General features: G+C 41.9%; 1 protein-coding gene across 8 annotated transcripts in view; it reads left to right on the top strand.

The window, feature by feature from the left end:
• The window catches only part of RASAL2 (RAS protein activator like 2), a 183,485-nt gene that overhangs the window by 45,536 nt on the left and 113,158 nt on the right, over window positions 1-24,791 (top strand). For 3 of the 8 annotated variants that reach the window (XM_061345617.1, XM_061345616.1, XM_061345614.1), the window contains exon 1: window positions 14,050-14,932. The exons of 3 other annotated variants lie outside the window; for them this stretch is intronic. In XM_061345617.1, coding sequence (XP_061201601.1) covers window positions 14,338-14,932 — 595 coding nt within the window. In that variant the 5' untranslated portion in view covers window positions 14,050-14,337. Of the gene's footprint in view, window positions 1-14,049; window positions 14,933-24,791 lie in introns of those variants that run through there. 2 more of the 8 variants (XM_061345618.1, XM_061345615.1) reach the window with 1 other exon arrangement.

The following is a 24,791-nucleotide window of genomic DNA, read 5'->3' as shown; positions in this document are numbered from 1 at the left end:
GTAAGAAAATATGGAAAAAAGAGCTCATGCCTTCTTTGCACAGGAGATAGAACCTGAACCTAAACTTTAGTGACCTAGAAATGAAAGGCAAGTTAAACTGAAAAGATAGCTTGTTAAAATAATCTTTTACATCTAAAGAGTCTATAAGGGTAAGTAAGTGTAAAAGTGATGGGGTATTCAGTGTAGGACAGTAAATATCTATTGCATTATCAGATCTTTTCAAGTATTTTGGTATCAAGAATTTCTTTTGAGAGCCTAAGTCAAAAAGCTGGGTGGCAGGATACTGAATTTCCAATGGTGACATAGCTGTGCTGGTAGATGAATATATTGCACTCTGCAGAAGTTTGGTAAGTTATGTATGATAAAAGCCGAGACCTGAGGCTTCTTGCTAGTGTAAGAATTAAATATTCTAAACCTCTTTATTGAAAGTTATTTTGGTGGTCCTAGAACTATCTTGCACACTTTTTGTCCTGGCTCCTGTGTCATCAGTTGTGAGAAGTTTAAAAGTAGGTTTGACAGGTCAGTTTAAACCACTAATGCATGCATTGAAAAATCCCCCAAACCAAACCACAGCTTGTTAAAAACTCTTAAGGTGATTTGTTAAGGCTTATCTTGAGGATTGCCTTTTTATATTTAATTGCAGCAAATTATATTCCTTGAGGGGTTTATATTTTAAGAAGATAAGCTCTGATTTATCCCTTTTTTTTCCTTTCTTTTTTTTCCTCTGTTCCAATTTATTCCACAGTAATAATCAGTTTTCTTCTGTCAGTTTTTGTAGACAGTCAGGAATAAGGACTTGATATGCCTGACAGCTTTTTGGAGAGGAGAAACTTGATTTTGGTTTGGTTTCAGCTGTCCTCATGTCCCTGTTGCTGGAGATCATGCCAACTGCATGATGGTAAAAGCATGAGACTTCTCCCTGAGTCCCAAGATTGTGTGCTAATCCTGTGCCACCAGCACCTTGTAGTGTTAAGCTGTTTCTGCCTCACTCTGCTGTTCAGATGCAGGAGGGCACAGCCACTCTGAAGTGGGAGCTGGTTTTGAAAAGAGACTTCTAAGTGTGCCCTGCAATCTGTACTACATTTTCATGTCTGGTGTGAGTAGGAGCAGAGTCAATTGGTTCCCTGCCTCCCTCACTCCCCCTACAGCAAGTGGGGAGAGAGTTGTTCTGAGCTTTTGGGTCTTCTGCTTCTGTCATTCCATCCCTTTTAAACCATCTCTACCCTAAAATTCTTCCAGTGGGTGACAAGAAGTGGGAGTTGCCTTCTACAGGAGGCCTGGCCAGCTAATCTGAATTTTAGAAGTGAGAAGTGTAGGAGGAGCTTTACTGACCCTAAGACCTGATCTGGATTTTCATAGTTCAAAAAAAACCGGATGTGTTTAGTACAGGATAAGAAGCTGCACATTACCTGAACACACAATATAACCCGAGGCTTGTGCAGAGTTGACCTACAGGGCTTTTTCTGTTTGTAGCATTCCTGTGCCATCTGATGTAGGCATTGCCCTGTTCCATCCTTGCTGTGAAGTGACAAGGGAACAGGAAGCAAAGGCCTTGTAGTCATCTAACGTGGCGGTGTTGGGAATGCTGAAATGGGAGGATTTCCTGGCCTGTTTTTGAAAGAACAAAAATTTAAGGAAAGAAAATAAAATCCTTGTTCTGTCTGCCTCTTCCCTTGCCACTCCCCACCACTTCTGCCTTGTGCCTCGCCAGCCCGGGGTGGAATGTTTCCAGGCTCCTTTTTGAAGATATTTATAAGTAAGTTGAGCTCCATATGTTTGTTTTTTCCCAAATGATTTCTTTACTGTAAGTCATTGTATTTCTGTATAACTGATCTATGCATGGCAACTTGCATCTAGGGAGGGAAGTCGCAAATGGGTTTGGTCTGTGCTGTGCAAGCGGGGAGAGAGGAAATAAAAAATCTGTTTGACAATACCCCTAGCAGTGACAGCTGTGGAGAAAAGAAAGTTGCTAAAAAAACCCCAAATCAAGTTAGAACTAACTTTATTTTGAAACAATAAGAATAAATGTGCCACATAGCTGTTAGGAACTAAAGTAAAACAGGGAATAGTGGGCACAGATTTCTCTCCTAAAAGCTGAGCTTTACTTTTATAAATATCAATAGATCAAGAAGGGCAAAAGCACTTTAAGTCATGGGTATTTTTAGCAAGAAGGAAAAGCATTTCGGCAGTGTTCCCTCCCAGACGTTATGGCTATAAATCGCATTACCTTGTTATGCTTCAAAACAAATCGAGATTTCAGGTTCAGTGTCATCAGTATGTTTTTGTTTCCCAACACAAAAGGGGTGAATTGTACTTGTTCCCACATGGTTTGAGGAAAGAGGTAATGTATGGCTGGACATATACAGCAGGATGGAGGAAGAAAATTCCCTGCGTCTCCCATGTAAGAAGATTAGGTTAATACTGCAGCATGGACTTAGCAAAAATTAGAAAGGATCATGCTGCATTAATTCACACAGGTCTGGTTTCTGTAGCACAATGACAAAACTAAACTAGTAATAGTCTAAAAATATAACCCTGAATAAAAGAACTTTCTCCTCCTCCTTTTTTCCTCTTTCTCCCCTTCTCTCCTTATTTCCTGCTTGGGCACCAGAAGTTGGAAACTTTAGAGTGAGTTTTGAATAGGATTTTTCTCCCTGTTCCCCCCCATTCCCCATGTCTGTTGTCATCGGTGTCCCGTCCCGTTCCCCCCCCCCTCCCCAGTAAATAGATAAATCCCTGTTTCTATAGCTGTGACTCAGCCCTGTGGTGCCTATCTGCCTAGTGTCAGGCATGGGGCTGTCTGGGGGAAGCAGAGTATGCACATACCCAAACTGTGATGCAAGCTTTGAAATTGCACCAAGTGCACTCGTAGCATCAAATGTGCCGGATCATGCTGGGTTTCCAGTAACTGCCAGAGCTCTCTTGGCTCCGAGTGGGAAAGTGGTCATGCAGCCTGAAAAGGGGAGAGAGGCCAAATTGCACATTCTTTTGGCTAATTAGGTAAACAGTAAATATGAGGAGTCTGTCTCCTACTCAAACTCCATTGTTTTTTCCCAAAACTTTATATTTAGATTTGGCAGCTGGATTTATGACAGTAATTGGTGCATTGTTTAAGCAAGGTCACTGATATGTGTGTTTATCTGCCTATTTGAAGTAGAAATACCTCCAAAAATATTAGGCACAGCTCTTGAAAGCTTGCATACTTGACTCCTGAGGCACATGGTCTTTATTAGAAAATAGATGCAATTATTCACATTTGGTTTTGCAGCTTGAAGTCCTGAGGGATTTGTACATAAAACTGTGGAGATTTGATTACATCCTGATTTTATGTCTCAGGGGTATATGAGTGTTTCATATGTGTAAAAACCTTTTTATAAGGCACTAAGCGAAGCCATACGAGTGCCATCCCATCTATTGCAATTGGAGTATACGTGTTCATTGATTTAGTCTGGCTTTGGTGGTTGCTTATATATTTATAAAACCTAAAGTAGCTTTGTGTTTTATATTTTGAGCAAATACTTCTGGACTTGTTATCAAGTTGGCTTGAAACTTCAAGATACAATTTCAAAGTTGGACTTTATTGCTCACAGCAGTTCTGCATCAACTTGGTGAGGACGGAACATAGTTTGCTAACAGTGCTAGTGTGATCAGAGTAAAAATAGCAAATAACAGCTTCATTTGTCTTTTACTGTTTAAGTGAGTAAACATCAAGGCCTTGAAATATGCCCATGGAGGAGGTTGAGAAGGAAGGTTTTAATCAAGAAACATTTTGGCAATAGTTGCACATAGAGTGAGCAAAAGTATCTTTACTGAAACTGCTGCCTCCCATGACCCTGGTTGCTTCCAGTTACGTATTGGTGGGTCACTTCACAGGGCTGGCAGTAATTTGTTCTGGTGACAATTAGTGGCTTCTTTCTGAAAGCTAGTTTCTTTGTAGGTGTGATGGCTGTGATAGTAGCACCCTAAAGAGGCTTCTACAAAATCATCTGTGGGTTTAAATAAAAGCATTTAAGAAATGACAGCTAGAGAGGACTTTGCTCTAAGCAAGAACATGCAGTTCAGGGAGTTTTCTTTTGGTAGTGTTTTGTATTTGGTTGTTTCCCTGGTCCCATTAAAACTTTTGGTTAAAATCTCCATTTTTTCAGTGAAAATAATTGGGAATATGGGTTTTTTTTAAAGAGATTGCTGAACAGTGGCTGCCTGCTGGAAGTGCTGCTTGTGCAGACTTACAGATGGGACTTTGCATGTTCAATTTAAAAAGGATTGACCTCAGAAATAGGCAGTTCTGTCATCTGGTAAGCTAGTGCTCACACCTAATGAAGCAAAACTAAAGTAATTTTGGAACTTGAAGGAGAAGTAGTCTCTGATACAATAATAATGAATTAAAACACACACAAGAAATTAAGTGCTTGTGCTGTGGGTATGGCTTGATGTGTGCAGTTGTTTGAAGACAGGGCTTCAGCCTTCTTGTCCATCTGACACAGACAGCAGTCCTCAGGACAGCTTTAACGGCTGGGGCCTCTGCCTGGGATGCAGTGACTTGTGATTTGTGCAAATCCCTTTTTAAAATGTCCAGATCTATTTTTCTGTCCTGTAGTGAGCAGGTGCGTGCATGTGTTCCCTAAATTTGTTAGGGACAACAAATTTGTTCCCTAAATAGTCTCTTTAAAAGAGAAACTATCTTCTTTACTTCTTTCCCTTCCTCCTTTCTCTCTCCCTTCAACAGCTGGAATTATTCTATGTCTTTCTCTTTTTGAGAGAGCCTCCTCTGGTGGTACATGTATATAGCTCTTATGAACCTCCCGTGGTGGTGCATGTACCCCCAGACACATCTTCATAGTAACTTTTAAGGGTTTTCATTGAAATTCTCCATTCAGGCTCTGTGTTAGGATGTAGTTTCATCTCTCAGAGATCACATGATGTTATTGCAAGCAGTGTCCTGCCCTGGATGTCTTTAATAATTCTTTCAATTATAAATGCAGGGATAGATTTAGTCAAAGAGGGTGTGCTCCTTTCTTTCCCCCCCTCTTGTGCTGTTTTGGTGCATACAGGTCACCTTGCTTCATTTTTTGGCACTTCATGCTGTTGCCAGTTGTGAAACCTCTTCCAGCCCTGGCGCCAGGCTCTCAGCTGGTTCAGGCTGGCAGAAGGTACCTCTTCATTTCAGCACTTCATCACTGTCCCTGACTTCTGGCTTTTGCAGTCATTCAAGACTGTTTCTGACAGACAACTTATGGAGAAAGAACTCTTGTGCTTAGAAGGTCATACACATTTCATAACTGCTCTCCTCTGACCCCCACTCCTCTCCCCCAGTCTCTTTTTTTCCTTCTCTTTTGGTCTTTGTTTTTAACTAGTTTCTCCATGTTAGTGCAACAGCAGCTAGAATTTTATGTAGACCTTCTTTCCAAGCTGCTACTAAATATTTTAATGGCAAACTTCTGGCATTTTGAGTTACAGGTATATTTAATCTTTCCTCCCTGTGATCCACTTCTCCATTTAGATGGAGAAACTTCTGTATGTCACTGATTTATTGTCAATTGTTGCACTTCAATTGGCTAAGAGTAATACAACATTCTGAAGGGGCTGTTAGGTAGCTGTTAGGCTAGTTCTCATACAGCTCAAGGACTTTCCCTGCCTAAATTCAGAGCCTTGAATAATTCTGGATTTGTATATTCTTCCTTCTGGTTGGTTGTATGTGCATCACCCAGCATTCACCTCCATGGCTAATGCTTTTACCATGTCATGTGTACAGGTTCTAAAAACATTGCTGTTTGTAGTCCAGTCTAACAGGCAGCACACCACTGGAATTCATGAGCCCCTGTGCAGACTGGATGTAAAGCTACCCAGCAACTCAAGTCTGTCTTTAGTGATACCTGTCTTTCTAGATACCTCAGAAGTATGTTTTGGTTTGTGTGAGCTAATTGTTCCCTTTGTTGTTATGGACTGGACTTTTTAGAAAGTTTTGGTAGTTTGGCTGTGGAAACCCCCAAGCCTGTCTGTTGGCATTTTCCAGCAGTAAACCAGGCACCAGAACAGGTAAGTGCTTGGCACAGGGCATTGGAGAAACCTCTCTGCTGATCATCCTGGAGAAGAGAAGGCTGCGTGGAGACCTCATAGCAGCCTTCCAGTATCTGAAGGGGGCCTATAGTGATGCGGGGGATGGACTCTTCATTAGGGACTGTAGTGATAGGACAAGGGGTAATGGGTTCAAACTTAAACAGGGGAAGTTTAGATTGGATATAAGGAGTAAGCTTTTTACTGTAAGGGTGGTGAGGCACTGGAATGGGTTGCCCAGGGAGGTTGTGAATGCTCCATCCCTGGCAGTGTTCAAGGCCAGGTTTGACGAGGCCTTCGGTGATACGGTTTAGAGCAAGGCGTCCCTGCCCATGGCAGGAGGGTTGGAACTTGATGATCTTAAGGTCCTTTCCAACCCTAACTATTCTATGATTCTATGTTGTGTTGGTACCCATCTTTCTAGCTGAACTACCACAAAGTCTTGCTACTTAATACCAACACAGGGTAAGAGTCATGACAGCAGAGAGAGTGTTTCTGTTACTTGTGGTGTTTATATGGTAAATGCAAGAATTATAATGATGGATGTTGCTGAAGTTAGTTCCTTCCTGTACTTACTAAAAGTACACTGGTAATGATTTGGAGAGTGTTGTCAGTTAGTGGTCAGCATTTGTTACCTTAGCGGGCTTTACAGCAGGATTTCTAGTGTTTAAGAAGCTTCTTTTGAAAACATTGCAAAGCTAATATTGTGTGAAGGAATTGCTGAACTAAAGGTAGTTTATTCACTCTGTCGTAGAGAAGAGCAGAACAAAATAAGACCAACAGAGTTAGAGCAATTAATTTTTTTTAAATGTACAGAATGAAATTATAATCTGAATTCCTATATCCTTTGTGGAGACTACAATTGGTAGGTCTTATTTTTGCAACAGTCTGCACTGAGGATGTGCTTCTTTACAGTTACATAGAAATAAAGGCTGGAAAGTTTGAATATATGCACCTGCTAGTTGGGCATGGTTACCAAGACCATTTTTGACATGTTGGTCAATTAGCATGCCTATGTACTGCGACTATTTTTGCTCTCTCTGCAATGTTTAAGCTGCAGTTGTTTTGATGCACGCAGAGACCACATCTAACTGTAGAACTCTGTTCTGCTGGTAAACCCCTCTTTAAGATTGCAGGAATAATCCCTCCCCATTCCCCAAATACAAAGTACTTCAACTGGAAAAGGAGTGGGGTGATGGAAAGGTAATTTTCCTGCTAAAAACAAGCAACATTTAAAAGCTAAATCAGTAGCTTGTGTATGGTATTTCCAGTGCTGCCAAGCCCAACCTGTAACGGTGTAGAAATGGATATCAGAGTGGGGATAAGCACTTCTTTATTTACATAGTGCTTTTGCAAACGTTGTCTGTGAGGGAGGTCAGTGCACTTGCCTGTCTTCAGGGGCTGAAGCTGATGGTGATCTGCGGCTCCAGAGGGTTTCCTTCCAGCTTAAGCCTCGTTTATGTCAGTGGCTTCACAGCTTGGCACGGTGGTAAGCCCTGGAGCAGCCAGACCAGTGGGAGCAGCTGTGTCACAGGTCAGGGCTGAGGCCTTGCCTGCCTCATGAAAACCAGTAAATCTCTAAGAATTTCTCAGGCAAGTGCTGCCACTCACTGCAAACAGGTCTTTTAACTGTTACGACTTTGTGTGTTGCAAGGTAGGTGTCAGGGTGCTTACCTTCAGGTTACATGTTTGTTTATTTGCACCAGTACATGTTGCTAAAATACTTGGCTGGCTCAGGGTGGTGTTGCTCGCAGCTGTGTGTGGGCTAACTTAGCTGCTGTGCACACTTGGCTAGCTTTTAAATGTACATTTTTATGGCCCTTAAAACTTGGCATGAGTTGTGTTTTGTCATCAGTAACAACGAAAGATTGCAAGTGAAATTAAAGTCTGGCATCGCTGTTCTACAGGTTTATTTGTGATTTGTATTGAAATGGGGTTTTCTTGCTAACTTGTCCTGGCATCCATCCAAAAACCAGCATCTCATAAATTTATATTATCTCTCTGCTCAGCTGACAGAGCTGTAGCAATTTCTTATGCAGATCACAGGAACAGCATGGAAGAATGAAGTCAGGAGACTTTCAAGTCAGGATTTTGTAACAGCAGAGAAGAGAAGGCTCCAGGGAGACCTTATTGGTGGCCTTTCAGTTCTTAAAAGGGGCCTGTAAGAAAGATGGGGGAGACTTTTTAGCAAGGTCTGTTGCAATAGGACAAGGGGTAGTGGTTTTAAACTAAAAGAGATTCAGACTGGACATGAGGCAAAAATTCTTTACAGTGAGGGTAGTAAAATACTGGTACAGGTTGCCCAGAGAGGCTGTGGGTGCTCCATCCCTGGGGACATTCAAGGCCAAGCTGGATGTGGTTCTGGGCAACCTGATCTGGTTGAAGATGTATCTACTCATTGCAGGGGGTTAGAGCAGATGACCTTTGAAGGTCCCTTACTACCCAGACTATTCTATGATTTTAAGTTTTGCCATGGAATTAGAGGGTGGAAATCTTGAAGTTTTTCAATACCTGCCTTCAGAAGCTAGACCATAGTAAATGCAGAGCAGACTCAGTCACTGCAGCTTTGCCTGTAGCGAAAGGTAAAGGGATTGGAAGTGCAGGGCAGTGCTGGTATAACAGTTACAGCATGCCTTGGCACAGAAACTTTGGATCAGGAAAATGAGGTGCTCTCTGGCATTTAAATGTGCTGGTATCACCACTGCTGTTCGTAGATGCACTTCAGTCTCAGCATAGTGATAGTGAAAATAGCATACCTAGTTGATTTATCTGCAACAGATGAGCTTTCTATGTGGTCACTGATACGCATTGCCAGCTCAAAGCTTGCAAGATAAACGTGTCAGCTTTGCTCTCAGGAACTCTAATTTGGGCTTGGCAATTTATCTGTGTTCCAGCCATGCCGATTTCACACTCCAGCAAGCCTCACTCTTCCAGTCACTCTGGAATCCCAAATGCAACAGTTTTTAAGGTGCCGTTTCATTTGTCCTCTGCACAACTTCATGCACTAAATATTAAGCAGTTAAGTAAGTCAGGTGCAGTGGTCTGTACTGAGCCGAGGAGAAGTGATATCCACCTGCAGGAAATGTTGCAGGGGGAAACAGATGCATTGTGGTGATAGGAGATGGGAAGGGGATGTTAGGTCATTAATTACTTAGCCTTGCATAAACAAAACTTAATATTTTGAAAAGTGTCTAATTTAAAGGGAAGGAAAAATCTTTCATCTGCTATGCTATTTAGCTACATGTCAAGTTGCGTCAATTGGAAGACATTTGTGATGCTGGCATCTTTATGTATTGATTACTCCTCCATGAGATGTTCCAGTGTGGTGAGTGTTGGGCTAGTTCTGAAAGGGGAAGGAGCTAAAGGAAGCTAGACGGCAAAATTGAGGATTCCTGCCTGACTGCATCCCTCCTGGTTTGTTTGGGGAGGATGCAAGGTGCAATTTCTTTTACTTTTCTGCATGTTATAGAACTCATTTGATGGCTCGTAGTTGGGGATTTAATCTGTGATCTTCGCAGAAGTGGTGTTTTCTTCACCTGCTGTCTTTATGATTTAGAAGAGAGGACATGGTTGAAAACCCAAGTGTGGTGAATAAACGTTTAGGTTTTCTCATGGGTTTTGGTGTTGTGGGGGGTTTGGTTGATTTTGGGTTTTGGGTTGTTGTTTTTTTTTGTTGTTGTTGTTGTTGTTTTTTAAACTCTTTTCTGTCCCTCCTTCCCCCCTCCATGTCTTGGCAAATGTTTAAAAAAAATGAGAAGCTGGTAAGTTTGTGCTTCATCCAAAACTAATTTAAGATTGAGTAGTTCAGTCACAGGAGGTTTCAGTTCATCTTTTTCTCAATGTAAGCGATGTGAAAGATGAACTAAAATTCTACACATTGTAGTGCCTTTACTCAAGCACCAGACAGCTTTGAGAGAGCGAAGGAGCATTAAACTTTAATTTTTATCATCAGAGACAGGTTCTCCCTCCAGCTGCTTGGCAACAAAGCTTTTTTCCTTTGGTTCTTTTTTTTTTTTCTTCTTTAATTGGCTGGTAGTATTTATTAAACAGCAGATACTCCGAGGAATTTCCAAAGCTTCATGTAGCAGAACTGGGTAGTTTTTTTTGGAAAGCTGAATGATGGAGAGTGCCCACACAGGAGGCTGTTGCCAAAGAATTATCTTCATATGCTCAGTGAAAATGTAATGCTGCTTGTGTACATTTTCTGTGAAATGTTGTTACAAAGTTAAGAAAGATTGTTTTCCCAATATAATCCTAAAGCTGAAATACAGTTCTATTCCAACATAGCAAATCTGCGTATGTGCATAAATTACTTAAATAACTAGGAGTAGTGACATATATGCCGTTAAACATGTCAAATTGGATGATTAAATGACTGGATTGTTAGGAAGAAAATAGTAATTTTCTAAAAAACCCCATAATGAATGTTTTGGCACAATGAACTGCAAACATTACCAGAAAAACTTCTTCTGAGGAAAATTTGCTAGCTGAGGATCACGATTTTATGCAGAAGGTATTAAAAACAGGAGATATAAGTGAAAATATTCCAGCTTTTCTGAAGTTAATTGACAAGCTCCTTTCTTCCACTGAAATTATTTTACCTGCTGACAGCTAAGTGGGTGGCTCTGTTCAGTTAGGGATCTCACATAGCCAACATATTAGCAGTCACTGCTGTAAGCTGATGTCTTTGTGATAGGGAAACCACGTAAATGCTTCCCAAGATAAACTGCTGTTCTGAAAGGACTTGAGTTCTCACTTGAGTAACTGGACTGCAGATCAAGGAGAAAGTTCTGCTACATTAATTACTTGCTTGCATGTTATGTGTATATAATAAATGCTGGAGCCAAGTCTGACCAATTTTAACTCCATGGCACTGGATTAGTGGAGACAAAGAGTTTGTTTGGGCATGATCTTTGCTACTGATGATGTATGAGTAAGAGGGAGTCCAGTTTGACTCAAAGCCCAGGCTAAAATTTTTGAGCTAGCAATTTAAAAGAACTGTTTTATTGGTAGACTAAGCAAACTTGTGTATTAGTGATTTTATGTCAATAAACATGTAAGCCTTGTATGCCTTTTTAGAAGCACTTTGAGGAAAACCATTTTACCCTCTGCAGAGTACACTGAAATTTCATCTAAGTAAAGGCAGCTGGATAACTCTTTTCTTTGATCATGAAATGCATTCATCTCTGCAGTGGTAACATTAAATCAGAAGTGAAATCAGAAGTAAAGACCCTTCTTAACATTATTCAAACTTAAACTAAACTGACTTTGATGTTCCTGGACTACATTTTAAGTGCTTATTGAAGCCTGTCTTTTTTTGTATTGTTAGGTCTGTACAGAACTGTGGTCCAACCCCTGGCCACACCAGTAAAAACATTTTTAAGTAGAAGTCAACACATAACTAATTTTGCATGTTGCTTTGTGCTGTAACTTAATACGTGGTTAATCTTAATGTGCCTTCTCTTGATGAAATGGGTAGTCTGTGTAAGCCAGTGATGGATACAACGCAAGCTGTATTGGGAAGGAGGTGAAATTATCCTTCTATACCGTCAGGTCTCTACAGGGTACTGGTAAAAAAGAGTTAGGATGAGAGCTGTCCTGGTGATCATCTCTGTCCTCATGCAATGACCAGTGTCTCGCCTAAAGCTTTGTTCTGTCCAAAATGCTGTTGTGCTGAATCTCTGCTTCAGAATAACTTTGACACAGCTGGTGTTGCGTTATCTGAGTCATTCCTGTTGGTCATGGTGAGCTCTCTGATATGGCAGATAAGTGCTTTCAAAACACTGTTTCAAAACATGGTTTGTATGGGTGCTCAGCTTGGTTGTTGCATTCCAATGGGAGTTAGAAAGCATGCTGGAAACCTACAGGGAGCAAATCCCAGGATGACTTCAGCTTCTGCACTGTCTCTGTTTTCTGTCCTCTCCTGCCCTTCTGTGCTCCCAAACCAAAAGTAGATGTAGATGTGCTAGCGGAAACTTGTACAAACAAGACTTTCAAAGCTGACCAGAAACCTATTTCACATTCTCAGTTTTCTTGGCTGATTATGGCTTGTGCCATTAAGTGAACCACATCGTCATCTGTTAAATTTATTCGTACTTATTTCTGAAGTTACATAAACCCTACTTTACCAGACTGACTAATTCAAAGCATTTGTTCAAAGCACTACTGCCACATTACTAATAAAAGGCTCAACAAGGAAAATGAGAACTTGTTGCTGAAAGGGGTGGGTGGTCTGAGCAGGTCCACTTAAAATTGAGGTCCTCAATGCTGGTTTCGCCTCAGCCTTCTGAAACAAAGACTCCCAGGCCTCTGTGCTGGGTGAAAGGGATCGAGAAGGAGGAAAAACTACCAGCAGCAGATGAGGGTCAAGTGAGAGTTCAAACCGTGAAAGTCTATGGGACCGGGTGAATTGCATCAGGGGGTAATCAGCAACCCCTGGGATCAAGAAACAGAAGACAAGAGCAAGCTAAATTTTCCTGGTGAATTCTGTGTCTCATTTCCACAATGGAAGTACTTGAATCTTCACATATTCACTGTTCCTCGTGCTTCCTTGAGAGATCATTGCTGTGGATGGAAATTGTAGCAGAGTTTTTGTTTAGGTACATTTTGTTATTTAAGACTTGTACTCTGGGCAGCATGACTTCCTGCAAAGCACAAGGGCCAGCATCATTATTTCTGATGCAGAGCTTGCATTGCGGTGTCTGAGCTGTTCTTGCTTCTGAGGCTATTTGTTGTGAATTCTTAAACATCATGACTTTGCATAGTAGGTTTTGTTGCTTCTAATTGGAAAATGTAACTTAACTATCTGAAAAGAGAGGAATTATTTCTTGACATGATGGAGGTCTTTGGGTACTTCCATTCCTCTTCTAGGGAGCAGTGATACCCTTTTCCATATATATACATAAGTAAGGAAGTTTTTGCATCTGCAACTGTCAGGAATGTACTTTGGCTAATGAATGCAACCTAGTTTAAAGGCAAGATCCCATAGTGGGTCAGTAAAGCTTTTTTGGTCTGCCACACCAGATTATCATTTTATTTAACCAGAGAAATAGTTTTCATTTTCATTTGATTGCCAGGGGTCTGTCAGCATTTCCATTGTAAACCCCCTATTTTCAGGGATTTGAGTAGACTTGGGATTTAAGTGTTCTGGTCTAAAACTTGGCAAGCACAACCTAAGTTCACCAGCGGATATTTTCTTTATGAGATTTTAAAATAGTCAGCTGTTTCTTAAATTGTAGCGAAGGCGAGGGGTTTTTTCCTCTTGGTTAAACAGATAGGACTATTTTTTCCATCTCATTTATGCCAGCTAGATTTATAAAAATAAAACCTTATTCTCCTGAGTTTTGGGGTTTTTTTTTTTTTTTTTTTTTTTGAAAAAAAAAAAAAAAAAGAGGGGGAAGAACAAGGAAAATCTGCCTGCTCTTCTGTTTGCCAGAGGATCATGCCTCAAAACCTTCTGTTTGCTGTGGTCTGTGTTCGGTGAAGTCCTACCCACTCTCTCTGTCTCTTTTCTCCTCCCCTTTACTTATTTCCCTTCAGTGTATTTACAGTCTCACTACATTTAATTTACAGCATTTCTTCTTACTCTGTTCCTCCCCTTTGCCTTCCTCTGGGGCTTCCAGAGCTTGATTCTTGTGAATCTGCCTGTTTTACCTCTCTCTGAAAGGCAACTCTGAGGTATTCTTAAGTGATACAACATACCTCTGATACACACTCTCTTGTGTATTTCTTTATACTTAACAGAGAGAGTTCTATACTACTTAAGAACATAACATACTTAACTCTCAGCAGAATATTGCAATTTTTTAACACTTTTCACATACTTTGCTGTGACTTGACTGAAGTATTCTCTCTTTCTTTTCTTTTCTTTTCCTTTCTTTTTTTTTTTTTTTAACCGAATCTTTAATGTAGACTGAAAAAAGTGAACTGTGATTGGTGCAGAGCACCACTGTGGGTTTTCATGGCTGGGCTCTTTTAGTCATTTCCTGAAAGCTTGGTGCAGAAATGTGACAGCGCAGGAAGCAGCAGCAAGCATAGCAAGGCTTCGTGTACCGTTAGAAGTCGGTTTGCTATAGGTCAGGGCACATCCTTCTTATTGAGATGTAGAAATACTGGTTCTGGGATTGATGCTCAAGATCTTCAAGAAGAACCTCTACTGTCTTGCAGTTCACAGTGGTGAAGCAAAGCAACTGGGGCTTTAACATGGTGAGTGAGGAACTACATTTATATAACTATTAAGCAACAAGGGATGCAAGTTAAGCGCTGAAGTTTAAGGAGTGGAAAATGAGTGCTTTCAAAAAGCACTATAGTCTTTCTCCTAGGACTTTCAGAAGATCGTTGTCAGAACAAGATGCTGGCACTGCTACCTTGAAGGATTATCATTGGTACCACCAAATGAAAAGCAAGAAGATGAATAAACAAGCAAGTCCTGACCCCGAGAAGCCCCTTGGAGCATACAGGTGGCAGACACATCCCCATCTTCCCTGGAGGATAAGCAGAAGAGAGGGCTCATGCAGCCTGAAAGGGGAATGCAGTGATCCAAGTCTTGCCAAAAGTTCTTCTGGTCTGGGTGCTACCAGCGCTGATGATTTCCACGAAGACCCAAAAGAGATTCTCTTCCAGTCAAGGACTAGACCATTTCGGGTTCCGTTCAACCGCTCTCTTTCTGAACCCGTGCCACACATTGGCAACAGGAATGCAAAGCCATTTCTGCAAGCTGTGCATTCAGTGGACTCTGAACAGCAGGGCTATTTCATCCGTGGCATCTTTTCCTCTCTCTCGAGCAGCTTTTCAAAGATAATGAATCGTAAAGGGGAGCCTGGCAGTGAGTCAGTAAATGAAGGGAAGACAGATGATGATCCAATTGATTTGAATACAGGTAATGAACTCTTTTTTTGTTCTGTTTCTGTTTGTGTGTAGCAGGTGAGTGTAATGAGACATTTTGGGGGACATACAATAATTGCGTGAACTGTTCTTTAACTTAGTTATATTAACATGGCATTGGCAACTCTCTGATATGCTATCTTAATTTCAAAAAAGCAGCTGAAAAAGGGCCTTTCCTGATAAGGAAATGGTGTGAGATGTTGTGTTTAAAAACTTTAAAACAAGCATCATCTGGTAGAAGCAGTAGCAGTTCTTTCTCAAAGGCACCCTCTGTGTGTGTCATATGTAGTCCTGCAAGCACAACAGCTTCTGTGGTGTTGTAGTGCCCTGACTGAGGTATCAAGCTTGCAGTAAATGCAGTACAAGGGAGAGAGGTAAATTAACACTGTCTTTTAAGCAGTGGTCAAGACAGTGGAAGAGATATGGTTCCCCATACCAGATTCACTGTTTTGTAATTAACTAGCTAAACTGATGTCTGCTCTCTTGGTAGGTGCAAGGACAGCAGTATTGCAAAGGTTTAGTCAGCTGTGGTTGAGGTTAGCAAGATACCAGTCTGAGGTTTCATTTAAACCTCCTCTGCAGATAACACTTATAAAGCAGGGAAAAAAAAGAAAAAGGAGTGGGGGGAGGAAGGACAGAAATTTGCCTTCTAATCTCTTGGTCTTTCCTGTAACTTTCTATTGGGCTACCCAGCCTGAACCAGGTAGCTGATGATGCTTAGTTTAAATTTGTGATATAACCAAAAATAAACCTTCTTTCTCCCCAGAACCTCAGCGCTTTCCAGACTTCTCCAGATTATTATATTAAAAGCCTGATAACATCTGGATCTAGTTGAGACTGCTGGACAAGTTCTCAGTAGTCAAAAAAACTAACCTTGGTAGTAAAGTAGTAGTGGTAGTAGTGAAAGAAGAATATGCTCAGTCTATGGGAGTATTCAGTCTTTCAGTCACACTGGAATGTCCCTGACAGGCTTATGTTTGCTACTGGAAGAAGCCTTTAAACCAGAAACAAATGGTCAAAGAGCAGAAATAACTAAGAAGGACTATGTCTGTTGTGTACAGTCATTGACTGTGTTTCTCCCAAACCTTTCTCAATTGAAATTTGCTTTCATGATAATTCTTAAATTGCATGGAATACATGTCAGGGAGAGGAGATAGTAATAGAAGTACTTCCCCCCACACCTCTTATTGAAGGCTTTTTGTTCAGGGTTGGTTGGTTTAGTTTTTTTCTTTCCTCTCCAGTCATTCACATTAGAAACAAAGTTTTATGCTGCAGGGTCCTGTTGTTGTTGAGACCTCCCGGGAGACTGCATTGCTATTGCAGACTGTTTGGGGTAGTTTTTCTGTTTGGTCTCTTCTGCCCACTAACAAGCTATATTGGAAAGGTATTCCGTGTGGTATGAGCATTTTGAATCAAACTCCTGAAGTATATGAAGAGCATACTGCAATTCCTTTTTTGCCCTGTTCTGGTGCACTTTGATATCAAATGGCTCTCATATTTCATAAGTATTGTCATTTACCTGGGTTATTGGGATGCTTTGCTTTTAGTAGCATGAAAAGTAAACAGAGGAAAAAGATTATTTGTAAGGAGCCATCACTTGGTAAATACTTCGTGTCAGTTATGGGATGATGACAAAGCCTTTTGGCTCATTGGTACTGGAGAAACCTCTGCCTGAGCCTGCCAAAACTGGTTTTGCAAAGAGAGTCACAGTTCAGGAAATGAGAGAAAAACAATGAGACTTAGATTAAAAGTCAGACTCTCTCAAGGGAGGAAGCAGTAGGCAGGAAGGTTCTTGGAGAAATAAGGTTGATGCAGTTACCCACAGAATTGCCTGAATCAGGCAGGTCCTGCTTGGGCTGCTGTCATGGGACCTCAGAGCTTTTGGTAGGATGGACACCTTTGTGGAATTTCTTTTCAGCCTTTGTCTTCTCAAAGGTTCAGCCTCTGATCCTCAAGTAGACAACATCTTAAGTTTCAAGAAAACTAGTTCACTCTGTAAGGCATAGAATCATAGAACAGTTAGGGTTGGAAAGGTCCCTCCTAGCGCCCCCCCTGTGAGTCACTGTTCACATCAGCTGAGCTGCCGGCTCCTGGGCAAGGCCTGGTGAGGGCTTGAGGCTGCCTTGGTGGCTCTCATTGCTCAGAACTGAGGCTCCTGGACACCGTGTTTCCTCTCACTCTGGTGTTGAAGGCTCCTCTCTGGAGATACCTCATGCTGCTATGTGGGACATAACTAATAGCTTACCACTGGTTTTATTTTTTCCTTATAGAAGAGCTGCTCTTCCCAGGGTTAGCTGGGGCTTCTGGGTAGAGTCTTCTGCCCCACACATTACTGTAGGCTGAGACCTGATAAAACAGTGGCAAAACTTGTGAACTCCTGGAGTTTAGATCTCGGGTCTGAGAGATTAACTTAGAAAGAGAAGAGGCAAGGGAAATACACCTAGCCTGTTGTGCAGCCGCTGTCTAGATGCTTGATGTGATCAAGCATCACAAGATGCATCAAGATCTAGGTGCTAGAAGTGACCAGATTTGTTCTCCCTCCACATACCGTGGGGAAGAGGTGTCACCCAATTGTCCACTGACAGTTTTAGTGCTTGGGTGTGCAGAAGATATCTTCCCATGCCTACAGTCCTGGCTACTGTTCAAGGAAAAATCCAATAAAATGGATTCTGTTTTCCTGTCCAAGACAGGCAAAATTCAGAAATCCTCAGGCAACTGAAGTCTGGTAAAAGTGTTTCAGGCACTTTACTAGCCAAGTGATGGTGTGAGACGTGGGGTTTCTCCTAAGTATGCAAACAGTGGAACTTGAAAAGCCTTTATAGAAGGTCTCCCAGGATTTGGACAAAAATTCATGTCACTGACTAAAACCCAAGAGGATCTTTTCTGTGTTGTTAAATACACAGTGAGAGAGGCATTGGAGTGGAATTTGATCAAGAGAACCTGTACACATGCTTTGTCTCCCTTCTGTCCAAGGAGCCAAGCCCTTTACTTCCACACATTGATTCCATTAAAAATATTTCCACCTTCTTCTGAAATATTTTCAGACTATCAAGTTTTTAAAAGATTATCTTCCTTCCAGCATTTGCCTGGCCTCTTGTGTTTTGCTTCATCTCTGCACCAGAACCGCAGAGGCTGGGTCATCTGCATGGGTTTGTGTAACAATTGGTGGAGTTTGCTGTGTAAGCCTAGGGAAGGGCAATCCCCTTCTTCAAGAAATGGTTACCTCCCAAAAGAGGAATTTTTGTTTTTCTGGCAACTTGAAGAGAGAAGCGGGATTTCAAAAGAAAAGGGGAAAAAAAATAATCTGGGTATTTTCCAGTTGGTCTCACAGTCTAGGAAGCATGCTCAGACACTGCTTCATCAGTTTTTGGCTGTAGAAATCCCTGCTGGATGGACTCACTCATCCTCTTTGGTGATGAAAAGATGCTGAACCTTGGGAGAGCTGCCCAGAGCCTTGGCAGGATGCAGACGCTCTCTGAAGTATGTGGCATGCTTTCTGCAACATACTACAGCCTGGGTTTTAGGAGGAAGAGGACAGAGAGAGTGTGGACTGTTGATGGGAAGAGCAGAGCTCTTTCCAGACGTGCTGCATGGGTCTTCACAGGAGAAGCTTGGGCTGAGTTTGATCATGAATGAAGTGCTTTTGGTGCATAGGTGCTGACTTCTCCACTTGTAGCACCAGGTGTTTTGAGTCAGCATTTATATTAGCGTATGCAAAGCCTGAAGGTAAAATGATTTATACTTAGTATTTATTACTTATAACATAGGAAACCTACGAACATTTTAGTTTCTAGTGAATGTATCAGCTTGAGGAAGGAGAAGTGTGTCATTCTGATAAGCTTGTTGATTGTGAACATACCATGTTTTCAGTAGAAACAAGATAAGGATAAGGAGCTATACAGACAAAGCCTTGGGTCCAAGGGTTGTAGGTGAGACTGATGCACCTTTTCTTATTGTTTGAGTATTACCAGTGACCCTTTAACACTGTTGAGAATGGGTTTGTGAGAGAGTTCTTGGGTAGCACTCATTTCACTGTTCTTTCTTATCTGGATCTGAGGGCAGTGCGAGTTCAATTGTAGATCAATGACAAAATAATTCTTTGGTTGAATCAATTACCTGTATCTTCCCTGGGTATCTCTGTTCTGGTTTTGGGCGGAGGGGTGGGGGCATGAGGGTAAACACTGATTTCTTTTATTTAGTATATTTTTAGCTTTCACAGTTGCTCTCTTGTTACAAGTTTTAAAAAGACTCTTCTTCGGAATTACTTCCTTTACTTTTTCACCTGGATAAAGATATGTTTCTTTGGTCTTTTAATTTCAATTTCATGCTTTAATAAATTTCATGCTTTATTCATTTATAAAGTTGTTTTGTGCCTAGAGTGAGAGAGAATATTTTGTGTCTTTGCTTTTCTGCAATTGATTTTAGGGTGGTTTGTGTGTTTTGTTTGATTGGTTTTTGTTTGTTTGTTTTTAGTAATTCCCCAGAGTTATTCCAGCTCTGTCTTCTTTTTAATACCTTTACAGTCTAGATTCATTAATTTCTATTTCTTGTATCTTTCCCCATAAACTTATTTAGAGATTTGGGTTCTTTTCATATCTCAAATCTGAAGCAGTTCCGCACTCTGTTTCTTTCAGCAGTTCCCAAAATACAAAACTATTTCTTCCTGTCTGATATGGGAATTCAGTATTTATTACTTATTGGAGCAGCTTTTCTATTTTCATGTTTCTAAAAGCAGTTTCTCATTTTAGAAGTCCTTCTACTGATTCATGTTCCTCCACCCCCAAAATCTCTTTTTCTCTTAAGTAGTTTATTTTTAGTGGGATTTTATTAAGGAACTTTCACACAATTGAGCTTATTCTGTAAGAGCTGTGTAAATCATAGAATCATAGAATAGATAGGGTTGGAAAGGACCTTAAGATCATGTGGCTCCAACTCCCCTGCCATGGGCAGGGACACCTTGCTCTAAACCATATCACCCAAGGCCTCGTCCAACCTGGCCTTGAACACTGCCAGGGATGGAACATTCACAACCTCCCTGGGCAACCTATTCCAGTGCCTCACTACCCTAACAGGAAAGAATTTCCTCCTTATATCCAATCTAAACTTCCCCTGTTTAAGTTTGAACCCATTACCCCTTGTCCTATCACTACAGTCCCTAATGAAGAGTCCCTCCCCAACATCCCTGTAGGCCCCCTTCAGATACTGGAAGGCTGCTATGAAGGTCTCCATGCAGCCTTCTCTTCTCCAGGCTGAACAGCCCCAACTTGATGAGGGCTCACTCAATCCCACTGTCCATGTCAGCAACGAAGATGTTAAACAAGACCGGTCCCAACACAGATCCCTGAGGGACACCACTCGTTACTGGTCTCCAGGTGGGCACTGAGCCATTGACCACAACTCTTTGTGTGCAGCCATCCAGCCAGTTCTTTATCCACTGAGTGGTCCATTCATCAAATTGATGTCTCTCCAATTTAGAGACAAGGATGTCGTGTGGGACAGTGTTGAGTGCTTTGCACAAGTCCAGGTAGATGACATCAACTGCTCTACCCCTGTCCATCAGTTCTGCAGCCCCATCATAGAAGGCCACCAAACTGGTCAGGCAGGATTTCCCCTTAGTGAAGCCATGCTGGCTGTCACCAAGCACCTTGTTGTTTTTCATGTGCCTTAGCATGCCTTCCAGGAGAATCTGCTCCAAGATTTTGCCAGGCACAAGGTGAGACTGAGTGGTCTGTGGTTCCCCAGGTCATCCCTTTTCCCCTTCTTGCAAATGGGGGTTATATTTCCCTTTTTCCAGTTGTCAGGAACTTCACCTGACTGCCATGATTTTTCAAATATGATGGCCAGTGGCTTAGCAACTTCATTTGCCAGCTCCTTCTGGGCCCGTGGATGGATTTCATCAGGACCCATGGACTTGTGCATGTTCAGATTTTTAAGATGGTCTCCAACCAATTCCTCTCCTACAGTGGGCCCAAGGTCTTCATTCTCACAGGCCCTGTGTCTGCCTTCCAAGCCTTGGGTGGTGCGGTCAGAGCCTTTGCCAGTGAAGACCGAGGCAAAGAAATCATTCAGAACCTCAGCCTTCTCCAAATCCTGTGTAGCTAGTTCACCTGAGAGCTATTCTCCCTAGTCTGGTTTTTATTTGCTATGTACCTATAGAATCCCTTCTTGTTATCCTTAATATCCCTAGCCAAGTTTATCCTAACTGGGCCTGAGCTTTCCTAACCTGGTCTCTAGCTTCCCAGACAATATCCCTGTACTCTTCCCAGGCCACCTGTCCTTGCTTCCACTTTCTATAAGACTCTTTTTTCATTTGAATTTTCCTCAGCAGCTCCTTATCCATCCAAGGAGGTCTCCTGGCCCTCCTGCTGCACTTTCTTCTATTTGGGATGCAACACTCCTGAGCTTGTAGCAGGTGATCCTTGAAGACCAACCAAGAGTCTTGGGACCCCCTGCCCTCTAGGGCTATGTCCCATGGAACCTTACTAAGCAGGTTCCTGAAGAGGCCAAAGTCTGCTCTCTTGAAGTCCAGGGCAGTGAGCACACTGCGTGCCCTTTCTCACTGTCCTGAGGATCTCAAATTCGACCATCTCATGGTCGCTGCATCCAAGGCTGCCCTGCAGTGTCACATTTCCAATGAGCCCTTCCCTGTTGGTGAGCACAAGGTCAAGCATGGCACCTCTCCTTGTTGGTTCCTCTATTACTTGCAGCAGGAAGTTGTCTTCCACACAATCGAGGAACCTCCTGGGTTGCTTGTGCCGGGCTGTACCGTCATTCCAACAGATGTCAGGGTGGTTGAAGTCACCCATGAGAACGAGGGACTGTGAGCGTGAGGCTTTTCCTATCTGCCTATAGAGTGCTTCATCCGCAGATTCCTCTTGATCAGGTGATCTATAACAGATCCCCACAGTAATGTCTCCTGTTGCTGTCTTCCCTTTAACCCGGACCCACAAACTCTCTGTTAACTGCTCACCAGTCCCCAGACAAGAGTTCGATACTCTCCAGCCTATCCCTAACATAAAGGGCAACTGCCCCTCCGCACCTCCCAGGCCTGTCTTTTCTAGAGTCTGTAACCTTCCATTCCAACACTCCAGTCACAGGAGCCATCCCACCATGTTTCTGCGATGCCTATTATATCATAACCCTGTAGATGTGCACACATCTCTAATATCAGTTTATATGTTATCTGCTACAGTCCCCTGTGTTTCATTGCAAGGTGTAGTCTTACTGTTAAAACTCATTTTCCTTCAGTTGACAGAACAGATTCTACATAGCTGCTTTTACCTAATCCCTGTGTTGCATTAAAATGACTGTAGTTTTTTGTAGATTTATAACTATGAAAATAACATCCTGCAGTCCAGTATCAGTCTGTCTCTTTTGAACTGTAGTATGGCTTTGTGGTAGTAAATAGTGTTACATGGTGTACTGAAAATTACAGGGGGAGTTTGCATGCACAGGGGAGCATTTCTGGTGTTCAGCAGCTTTGAATATCACTTAAACACCCCACTACCACCCTGCACCACAGAGTATTTCCTTTTGATGGTTCCTCCAAAACATTGTACTGTTTAATGTGGGCAGTAGGCTAATACTATTCAGCTGAATATTTATTGAACACAACACAAAATAATTAGCCATAATATCTGAAGCTAATAAAATTATGCTTATCTGGATTTAATGACACTTAACAAATAGTTTCTCTAAGCAGGGAGTTGTGCTCATTTTGGTACTGGCTGTTGATTTTCATTTCTTTAAACCCCAGCCCGTTTTGTCTGAATCCAAAAGTTAACATTCAGTGGGATGAATGTGGACATTTATATTTGTAAGAGCTATTTTCTGACTCATGAAATCATTGCAAATGAATGGCAGACTCTTGCATTTCAGGTTGCTTTTTGTTGTTTTTGTGGTCCGTCTGTATCTGTCAGACTGTTGGGATGTTGTACTTTATGCTGCTGTGCAGAGGAGGGTGGCAGCTGGTACATGCAGGAGTATTATCTCTGATTACCTTGATTATGAGAAATTGTCGTGTGGGAATTATCTGAGTAATTGTGTCCTAGAGACATCTTGTCTCCTCTGTTTTCATTGTAGGAAGTTGTGGCTTTGAAGAGTTGCAGCTTGCTTAGAGGCAGCCAGTGAGTAAAAGCGTGGAGATTAGGAGAAAGGGATCCTGGTGAAGTAAGGATTTGGAGTTTTGGTGGGAGAAGCTTTTCCTTTGATAACAGGCCAGACAGGGTCAAAAGGAACGGGCTGGAGGAGTTAAAACAGTGCTTTCCGGAGGAGGAGCTATGTCTGGGGCAGTTGGATTTGGAGTCTTTGGCAGAGCTTCGTGTTTCGACTATTCAGTCTCTGGAAAGAGAAACTTCAGCTGCAAGGCCAAGGGGGCAGGATCCCTGGAAGTGCAGCAGGAGATGCTCATGGTCTAGGGGGTGCCTCTGTGATATTGGCAGCTATCCCACAGACAAGGAGGGCATCTGATCCTTGCCATTTCAACTGAGGGGTAAGCGAGCCCAGGCTTAGGAAATATGAAAGAAACTGTGTTCTTTTTAAAGATAGGCCTAAAACAGATCTCTCAGAGTGTGCAGGAGGGGAACTGTACTCAGGGGTTCAGCTATCCTGGAAGACTCAGTCCCTGCTAAGCTTATTCAGCACTGGAAATGGGAACCTTAACTCTCGTAGACATGTACATTTAGGGCCTTTAGCGAAAGGGTAAGTTCTACTGTGGTAAATTGTTCACCAGGCAAAGCTCCCTGGTTTGCATTTCAACAAATGTGGCCCAGAATGGAACTTGGTGTGAGATTAAAATTGTCTGTGTTCTTACACAAGGAGAGCTTCCTAGGCATGTTGACCCTTTTTCCCTTAAAATAACAAACGCAAAGGAAAGTATTTGGGGTTTAGGTCTTTGGGGTTTGGTTTGGGTTGTGGTTTTTGATTGGGGTTTTTTTCCTCCAAATAACGCATGGTGTAGGTTTGTAATGCTAACAGTGTGTGATTTGGGACTCAAAGCATTGGCATTTTAGGAGTAAACAAACATGCACAAGATTATCTCTGTGCTCTTATTTATGTCATTGCTCTACTATAGAGTTATTCGATCGCCTGTTTTAACTAAGTAACTTGTATTATTGTCTAGCCATATGCTTTCTGTGGTGATACTTTCTCTGTGGTAGTTATTCAAGAGGCTCTTTAGACTCTTCTGAAGTAAATACGTCATAATCCTGTAAAATATCATTTGTTTAAAGGAAGTTGTTTATGTAAACAACAGGCTAATGCATGAGACTCTTGACATGTTAGCATTGAAACCAACTGTCCCTGAGTGGTTTTGTTCTTACCATGAGGAAAGCTGAAGCTAGACATCTGGTCTGCTGTGGGCGAGAGAGATTTTTACAAGTTACAGGACTGCTTGTTCAAGTGAAGTTAAAAAATGTTTTGTACAGAGAAGGTGAAAAAACTTACTGAAATAGCTGGTTTCTCAAAGAAGCTCATATTTTAGAGAGCAGGCATTCTCTGTCTTTATTTCTTATGGGGAATATGCTGGTCATTTTAATGTGTGCATTTGGTACAGGAGCATCCTTCTCAAAAAACATTTGTCTGAAAACTGGTGCAGAGGAGCCAGATGAATGTGAGAACAGGTAGTGAGCAAACACTCTGTTCCAGCTCAGATGCAGGTATTTCTGTCAGCTGTCACCACACATTGCTATTGATGCTGTCTACAGGGATTAGAGTTACTTCTTCGTTTAATAGTTCCTTGTCTTTATAAGAGTTTTGGAATCTAGTTCTTGAGATGTGTTTCTTTTGCAAAGCTCTCCAATTCTCCTCACCCTCCCTCTCCCCTCACCACAGACACATCCCTTTTTCTAAATTGC

The sequence above is a fragment of the Neopsephotus bourkii genome, unplaced genomic scaffold (assembly GCF_033783945.1).
Source record: "Neopsephotus bourkii isolate Nb327-2 ecotype Australia unplaced genomic scaffold, CSIRO-AGI_Nbou_v1 NB_234, whole genome shotgun sequence".
Taxonomy (NCBI): Eukaryota; Metazoa; Chordata; class Aves; order Psittaciformes; family Psittacidae; genus Neopsephotus; species Neopsephotus bourkii.
This window is presented reverse-complemented; position numbering and strand designations above follow the sequence as displayed.